Genomic DNA, 9,311 nt, shown 5'->3' on the forward strand with positions numbered 1-9,311 from the left:
ATAGTTGTTCATTTATTCCAATTTTGTCAATTGAGGCTAAATCTGTCATAAAAATATAGGTGAAAGTTCATGATGATGAAAAAAAAAGGAATCTCCTGCCTGCATCCATGCAACCACCGTCACTGTGACGTGCAAGTCTGATGCATTTGCTTTTTTTTTTTTTCCCTTTTTTTTTTCTCCAGTGGAATTTATTTACACCCTCGTCCCATTTTTTCTGATGTTCCGGGAGAGAGAGAGGGAGAGACAGGGAAGGAGGCAGATCTTATCCCTGAGTTTCGCAAACTTCCTGCATATCTTCAAGGTGACGGATCGCCCTGGGACGAGTCGGGACGAGCCCTGCAGCCTCCTGCGAAGACATTAAATATGCGTAAAAAAAAACTCCCTTGACTTTGACGCGTCAACACGTGCCGCAGGGAGCACATTAAATACTGTGCCAACTTGTGGATTTGCTTCCAGTCTCCTTTCGGCTCCGCACATGAGGAGAAGTTGAAGAGGAAGATCCTGTAACCTTCTGATGCCAGAGAGTCCTTCAGCCCGCAGCCAGTCGTCATGTTGGATAAGTTTGGACCGCAGAGCGCCGGTGCGCACGTCTCCAGCGCGGACCTCCAGCTCAAACTGACGGACAACAAGAGCAGCCTGTCCGGGATGGAGAGTGGCAGTGGGAAGAAACTCATAGAGATCAGCGGACCGGCTTTATCCAAAAGAAAACTTCTGGTGGGCTTGGACCTCCTCTGCCTCTTCCTTGGTAAATATTTCACTACTTTTGAATGCTGATTAAAATTGTACTTTATTATTGTACTTTGTAAATGCACAAAATAACGCACTGCAACAGAATAGCAGTGAAGTGCATAATATAATTTAGTTTATTATAGTGTGTTCAGCAATTAACAGTTCAAATACTATATATTATCAGACTCCAGCTTAATTTATTTCTTTGTGATTTATGACAATTAATTTAATATCTTTCATGTTCTCTTGCTTGTTGGAGGAAACAAAAATTCCACCTTTGTGGGTGTATTTTACATTTCAAGCATCTTAATTAACAATAAAAGTAATGCATCATATCTCTCAGTTTATTAGTGTTTGAGCAAGAATTGACTTTAATATACTGTTTCTGATTTCTTGTCCATTCATACAAACCAGTGGGAGGAGGCACTTGTACTTTCACAGATTTTTCTCTCTCATGTACATCAGCAAAGAGGAAACAGTTACTAATTAATCAATAATCATCAGTAAGTAAAAGCGCAAATTATTCTCAGATTCCAGCAAATCACTTGTCAGGATTTGCTTCTTTTCTTTGCTATTTATGATCATTTGTTTAAAATCTTTCATCGCATCTTGGAGAAAACAATCAATCTGACACCACCATTGTGGGTGTATTATGCATTTTAAGCGTATTGATTTACAATAAATGTAACTGTTAGGTCCAGAGGTTTAGTTGTTCATACAGTATCCATTCATGTTTAACTTTATTAAACCACTGAGGGGGGAAATCCTCTTTGCACTTGTTATTCCTTCCTAGTGGGAGTTAACTGCACCCTCGCTGAGTTCTGTTCTGCTTTATTTCCATCCTCTTTTTTTTATTCTTTTGAGTTTAGTCATGATTAGTAATGATGGGGCTTTCAGAAAACAAGAAGCAAAATAACAAGGAGGAAGAAAAACAAAACAATGAAAAGACAGAAACTCTCCTTCTGCATGTATCTCCTCTTTTTTTTTTTTTTTTTCCCACTCATGCGCGCTCTCGAGGTCTCCGTACCAGCTGGTTCGTGCATTGCCCAGGGAACTGTACAGTTTCCATGACAACCCTCCAGTTCTCAGGGTAGAGTCGGGCCAGGGGGAATTCAATTTTGAATAAATAAATAAGTGTACGATCCACGAGCGCTGGATTTATGTGTGTTTGTGTGTGTTTGTGTGTGCCCGTGACTCTGTGGACCCTCTCTGCTTATGGTCCCAGTATACAGCAGGACGGTGGTTATGTAATGTCGGCTAATTGGAAAAAGCTGGACAGTAGAAGTCGCCTGTATTAACAACAGATTGGATATGTGGAGAGAGGGAGGGAGCCCTGCAAGAAGTCCCTGTTTCTTTGTCTGTCTGTCTGTCTGTCTCATCCCCACCCGTCTGTCTTCTCTGTGTGTGCAGGCATGCAGGACACAGACAGAGAGAGAGAGAGAGAGAGAGAGAGAGAGAGAGAGAGAGAGAGAGAGAGAGGAGGGGAGGACATCCAGAGACAAACAGGGACCGTGTGAGGCTGGTTCTGGCTCTGGTCTGCTGCGGCATTTACTCTTTGTTTTGTTGGGAAGAGTTGAACTGGAGTCACAAACAACCCCCCCTCCTGCTTTCTCTCCTCATCAACAGAAATGCACACACACACACACACACACACACACACACACATGCGCAGTTCAAACTGGGTCTTTGTTGAGCTCTGCCTTGCTACTCTCTTCTGCTTCCAGTCTCTGTGGATTCAGCCTGTATTCAGCCAGGAAATGGGAGCTTTCTGCTGCTGCTTCTCTGGGTTTCTTCTGGTCCCCGTGGAGCAAGTGTTGTTGTGACCCGCGCATTCCTGACAGAGAAAAACTCGGGGTTCCCACCCTTGTTTTTCTGTAAAACCATTCCTCGCCTGACCTTTTCTCCTTTCCTCAATCCCCCCAAGTCACATTCCCTGTATGTTTTTTTTATAGCTTTTGAATTTCTGCTCTGACCTTATTACTTTCATCTGTGATTACGAGGATGCTGAATGTGTCTCTTGGTGGGTGACACAGATGAAAAGTCAAGGGCACCAGCACTGAGAACTGAACATCAATACTTTGGAAATGTGTCTGGAGCTGCCAAGTATTAAACACTGGAATTAAAACAGATCCCATTATGCCAGTTTTTGGCTGTAATGCAATTTTTGCTGTGCGAGAACTTATTTCAGGCTTTTAAGGCAAAGTGCTTGGGAAGCAACATTTAAAATCTGAGAAGTTTGGCTTCTTTTGTTAAAGGAAAACAAGGTGGTTCTACATCCAGCAGCTCAGTGAGGCTGGGGGGTGATAGGATTGCCAGAGTGGTTTGGATTCATCCTCTGAGAACCACAAGAACCATAAGTGGTTGTTTAATACCAATCTATCCAACATGTGTTGAGCCATTTTGGTCTGGACCGAAGACCAGCCGCCTGATCGACCAATGTTATCCCTCGAGCCACAATGGCTAAAAAGCAAACACTTACAGACCAGAACAGTAATGTATTGGAAAGAAGTACCATTTTGGTTAGCTTTAGAACCATCGGCATTACATTTGCAGGATCATTTGAAAAAGTTTAATGATAGTCCATCGTAGACAGTGCATTTAGATGACTGGATTTCACAATAAGAGCTTGAACAACAGACAGACGAGCATGTTTTGGGTGGCAGTTTCCACTCCAGTTTTTCTTCGTCGCGCCTCTTTTCTCTTCCTCTTGTGTAATCCCCAGTTACTGGCAATTGTTGTCATGTCAAATGATGCCTTACTTAGTCTAATTGGTCTTTTCGTCCTCCTCCTCCTCCTGTGCAGCCTCCATCCCTTTCTTTGCGTGTGAGCTGAAGGCAGTGAGTCCTTACAGACGGGGCTTCATGTGTGGGGACCCCAGCATCACCTATCCTTACCTGCACAGCGAAGCCATACCAGACGAATTACTCATCGCAGGTGGCATCATCATCACCGGCCTCACCGTGAGTACTCGTCACCATTCCTGTCATAGCAGTCGATCTGTTCTTATTAATCGCACAACGTGCCCCAGCTCGTGAGGAGGATGTAACGGTGATTCTGCCTACGTGCCCACCTCTAGATCGCCCTCGGGGAATGTTACCGGGTGCGCTTCCGAGGCGTCAGCTCCAAGGCCTTCGTCAGGAACCTGTATGTGTCCTGTCTCTACAAGGAGCTGGGCTGCTTCCTGTTTGGCTGCTGTGTTGGTCAGTCGTTGACCAACATGGCTAAACTCAGTGTGGGACGACTGCGACCCCACTTCCTGTCTGTGTGCGGCGTCACCTATGCATCGCTCAACTGCACACCTGGAACCTACGTTGCATCGGTGACCTGTCGCCAGCCAGATCACCGATTAGAGGAGGAAGCCAGGTATGTGTATGTGTGTGTGTTTTATGAATTTATGTTATGTAATGTGTTCTGCATTACCCTAAACACTTCTTCATTTTTTTTTTTTTAGGAAGTCCTTCTTCTCCGGCCATGCTTCCTTTGCTATGTACACAATGCTCTATTTAGCAGTGAGTACCTCCATCTCTATTCACCCATTTGCCTCTTTTTCACACATATTCTCTCACACGCACACACTTATGCTGGCAAACAAAATTGACTGTCATTCCAATTTGCAATTACCATCACTCTATAAAATGCAGAGAGAGAATGAATGAAACAGGAACTCATCATCAGTCCAGTTAGCAGCAAAAAAAAAAAAAAGAATGAAAGAGGAGAGGGACTGAGGGGAGATATGGGACAAACAGAGGCTGCTTTGTTCGGCTGTGGGAGGAGTGTGACCTCGCCTCACCGTCTCACTGCTCTGCTCTATTGTGCGACAGTGTATGTGTGTGTTTGTGTGTGTAAGCCTCCTGCATTTATATGCGTATATGAAAGCCTATGTTTGTGCATGCAAGTGGCTGAATATGTGCGCGCTCATTTGTATGCACACTTGAGGGCTGCATCAACGGGAATTCAAATGTGTTTGCAGCTGAAAAGCTCAACTTTAAGAAACTACAGTGTGCTGCTTTTCTATAGTTCCCCCACAGTGTTTTGCATAGCACCCGAGGACATAATAAGTGACTGGGAATGTTATGCAGCAGCAAGGTCTGGCCAGGATTTAGACTTTAACCTCAGCATCAACAAATGTTACAACCCGGCTCGAGGGCTGCAGCATGAAGTGCAAAACGAGAGCAGAGTTTGCAAAAATGGGTTTTTATTTCTGTAAATACTGAAAGTTCAAACCGAGGGGGCGCACGGTGAGCAGTAAAGAGTGTTGACAAGCCACCTAAGGCCTTCCTTTTATCCGCACTTAACTCAGGAGTGGACAATGAAGACAGCTGAGCCCAGGCACCACCCAAAGACTCTTTTACTGCCGCTGCAAGGCCAGTAAGGGTGACGAGGGAACGCAACAACAAGATACTGAAGTTAACAGCAGCACTTATTGCACCTGCTGTATAATATAGCATTGAAAAAGATGCAAAAAAGTCACTTGCTGACATCCTATCTGATGGTGTTGTTTTGAAAGTGAAACCAACTATTTTTATATATTTTGTTCCAGCGCTAGAAGAAATATTCAGATCATTTATTTAGGTGGAGTAATGTGAAAATAATCCTTTGCAAGGAAAAGAAAGAAAGACATATCCTGCTTAAGTAAGTAACTTAGCAGGAAAATGTAGTCGAAGTACGAAGTTTGACTGATTATATATGGCATCATTACATTATTATTGGTGGAGCATCTGTGTGTCAGCAGCATGTTGCTGTTGTAGCTGCTGCAGCTTTGAACTACTTTATATACAGCCTTATATGCAGAGACAGCAGATGAATGTGACGGCTCCAGATATGATTAATTGGGAGGAAAGAAAAAAAAAAGAAGTTCTGATACACAAATCTGTTTTCAATTTTCCGATCTTTTTCCTCAAACGTTTAATTTATGGTGCGATATTGAATCAGACTGCACTGAACTGAGTAGTTTAGACAGGAAAATGACTATTTTGTGTAACCGTTAACCACTCACAGACATCTGACTACACACTGCTTTTTGTAGGAAGCCAAAAATGTTGAAAACCACTGGTTTAATCTTTAACAATGTGTTGCTTTTTAAAAAGCTTGTTATATTATCCATTGTGGGAAAATCTCCATCTTTAAAAAAAAAAAAAAAGCTGTCAAATAAATGTCAAGCTGTCAAATAAATGTAGTGGAGTGGAAAGTAGAATATTTTCTTCTGCAATGTGGTGGAGTGCATGTATGAAGAAGCAAAAAAAAAATAAAAAAAAGGAAATACTAAAGTACTTAAAAATTGTACTTCAGCACAGCACTTGAGTAATTGTACTTAAGTTACTTTCCCTCACTGCTAACAGCCTTCAGTGTTTTAATGAAGCGCAGTGGGGGCGGTTTTGACAGCTGTCGCTCCAGAAGCAAACATCTGGACGTCTTCTTTAACTTGAGGATGTGGATCATTATCATTTTAAGGCTTTGTTTTGTTAAACTTACCAACTTACTGACTGCTACATGACTAAAATTAAGGGCAAAATTGTGCACATACAGTCTTGTCTTTATCCCGACTGTGCCTTTTTTCATGAAGCTCAGTTACTCACATGTGATTCTTACACCAGCTGTGTTAGCAGATGAACTGCAGGGTCACAAAAGCAGCAGCCAGCAGGTCAGATGACGGCAAGAGTCGACTCCCAGCAGAGTGTCCTTTGATAGTCTGTCTCCTCTCAGTATCAGGTGTTTAGAGCATTGTGAGCAGTGTTTCTTTTAAACAATGTGAGGGCTTCATTGGACACCAGTGATTTAAAAGTACTGAAGAATAGGAACAGTTATAAAATCATTCTTACTTTTATCTGGATCTCAGAAGATGAGAGACTTATTAATTCGCCATTTAACATTATTTATCATGATCTGTATCACAAGTTCTCCAAGAAGCTGCCCCAGTTCAATGATTACTGTATGTTTGATGTGCTGGATCTCATAATTCTGGAAGAAAGCGAGAGAAAAATTCAAGTTAGAACTGACAGAAAGTGCCTTAAGGCAAAGATTCTTCAAGTCTCTGATCAAAGAAGTGATACCTTTTGCCCCGTCTGGGAGCTTAAGGAGGGCATTTGGCCAGTATTTAAGAATTACCTTTATCTTTCTGCTATGCAAACCCGAGCCTGTAAACATCCTGGCTATTATTAACTTACCTTAACGTATTGTGTGCTGCAGTAAATAACGTCATATTTTGTGTCTGTCCTGTAGTTTTACCTGCAGGCGCGGCTGACATGGCGCGGCGCTCGGCTGCTGAGGCCGGTGCTGCAGTTTTTCCTGGTTCTGCTGGCGGTCTACACGGGCCTGACCCGCATCTCCGACTACAGGCACCACCCGTCCGACGTGATAACGGGCTACATACAGGGAGCTCTCACTGCTTACTGGGTGGTCAGTACACCTTGTCTGTTTGTTTTTGTGCATCAATGTGTGTCCACATGTCAAAGTCTGCTTAAGCCTCAAGTTGCATCTTTTCTGTTTTCCCCTCCCCTCCAGGCCTTTCACATTTCATCCATGTTCAAAAGCTCCAGTTCGGATTTGTCTCCGACCGAGACCCCGGACAGCCCCCTGTCACCCCACCACACCGTCTGCTAAACCTCACAACCTCCCACCTCCGTCCCCCCTCCGCACGTACCAACACCCACCTGCTGCCAGAAGAAGTCTGGTCTGGATAACAAGACAAGAGATTTTGAAGAATGTGAGACTATTTCCTGTGAAATCAAACCACATACCTCAGTATTTGGACAGCGTGTGAGAGAGAAAGGAAGGAGCAGGCTTTGCGAGATACTGAATGTGACACGAATAGAAAAACATACCGTATGATTTGGGAGAAAGGAAGGGAGAAGGTGTTGAAAACTATTCCTCAGCTTGTGTTTTGTGTTACGTAAGCAGCCTGAGCACTCAACCTTTTGTCCTTGTGACTGATCTTAGCTTCCTCCCATGTGACACCTACCTGTGAGACTGAACACACAAACCACTACCACTCTATACACCACTTGTAAATATATACAGATATTTTTTTTTGTGTTACAACTCGAATGATACTGTAAAAGCACTTTTTTAAAAAAACAACTCCGTGTTAGTATTATTAATTACCCCACTACGATGATTTGGTACGTAGGATGTAATATATTTTATACAAAATGAGGAATATGTTGTGTAGCAGTTTTGTTTGTTTGTTTTTTTTTACATTGAATGGTGTTGAAGGAAAAGCACAAATAGCAACTCATTTTCCTGTGTTGTACCAGTAGATGTGATAGCAAGTGTCCGTCCATCTTTGTAGTTTATCCTGTGGTTGAGAGAATGACTTAACACAATATGTCTAATTAATAGAAGAGTGTGGAAGTTACTAGACTGTGTTTTATATAATGCTATGTATGTTTACTTACCAGTCCATGAGCACACAGATCACTATGAATAAAAGTGATTTTTTTTTTTTTTAAATCATTGTCTCTTTAAATTATGTACAGACTGTGTATATAGAGATGTTGAGAATTTAGGAGAAAACTGCACCTTTTTTAAGGTGATTTCTGCACATCCTAAGACAGAGTTTTGACCAATAGGGGGCAGCACTGCAACCACAATTTTGACATATCATCACCTTGACATGACGAACATGTTCGCAAATTCGCAAATAATCTGTTATGTACACATCAAGCAGAGCGATATCGTCGTTCAGTCAGAGGAAAGTTTCTGGTGGCGATGATGATAACGTCAATTGTCATTTTTCTTTTTTGTTTGCTTTGACCTCTACTGACGACTAAGGGGAGCTGCTAAATGCTCACCAGCAATTCACTAACTTTCTCTGCCTGCTAGTTGGTGCTATGCAGGTTTTGTTTTTTTCAAAGTTTTCTTTTGGTGAGAGCAGCTGCCTGCTGCATATTGAAAGAAGGCTGATGAAAGCCTGAACTAAAACAGTAAAGTTATGAACCGTAAAACCAAAGCAAGGAGCTGAAAGGTGCTAAAATGGGGTGATAATTCGTTGCTGATTTGTCACAACAAGCAACACCGTCAGCATAACTTATAGTCCATCCATCCTAAACAGCTTTCCAGTGCTTTACAGGGCAAACATGCATGGTCACACTCACACCTACGATCAATTTAGAGTCACCAATTCACCTTCCATGCATGTGTTTTGACTGGAGAAGCCGGAACACCTGGAGAAAACCCACTCAGACGCATTAAGAACATGCAAACTCCAAACAGAAGGTCAGTAGAACCTTCTTGCTAAACACTGGATTATTGTGCCACCATCTACACATAGTTTTTTTTTGTATTTATTTTTTTTTTTACAGAAAATAACGCAGCTTTAAGCGTTAAGCTCAAGAAAGTAAAAAGCTTCATGCGCTAAAATCTAAATAGGAGTTTTTCTAAATACGATTTTTGTGATTAAAAAACAAGATAATCCACACATTTGCAGTTCAGTTATTATCTCAATAAATGTGTGGATCATACTTTTTTCTCTTTCTGACCTATGTTCTGTTACCTTTTTGAACATTCTTGTCTAAGTAAGTCACTTCTCAAAACGTACAGGTAGCCTTTAAACGCTGGAGCTTTTTTGGGTGGAGCTAACTTTA

General features: G+C 42.1%; 1 protein-coding gene across 1 annotated transcript; it reads left to right on the forward strand.

The window, feature by feature from the left end:
- Positions 1-252: 252 nt before the first annotated feature.
- On the forward strand, positions 253-8,178 carry LOC103362232 (lipid phosphate phosphohydrolase 3-like). The gene is made up of 6 exons (XM_008288533.1): positions 253-745; positions 3,532-3,689; positions 3,806-4,092; positions 4,181-4,238; positions 6,949-7,125; positions 7,231-8,178. Exons 1-6 carry the CDS (start codon positions 550-552, stop codon positions 7,327-7,329), a joined length of 975 nt encoding a protein of 324 aa, XP_008286755.1. The 5' UTR covers positions 253-549; the 3' UTR covers positions 7,330-8,178.
- Positions 8,179-9,311: the final 1,133 nt, after the last annotated feature.

This window comes from Stegastes partitus, unplaced genomic scaffold, assembly GCF_000690725.1.
Source record: "Stegastes partitus isolate 25-593 unplaced genomic scaffold, Stegastes_partitus-1.0.2 Scaffold563, whole genome shotgun sequence".
Classification (NCBI taxonomy): domain Eukaryota; kingdom Metazoa; phylum Chordata; class Actinopteri; family Pomacentridae; genus Stegastes; species Stegastes partitus.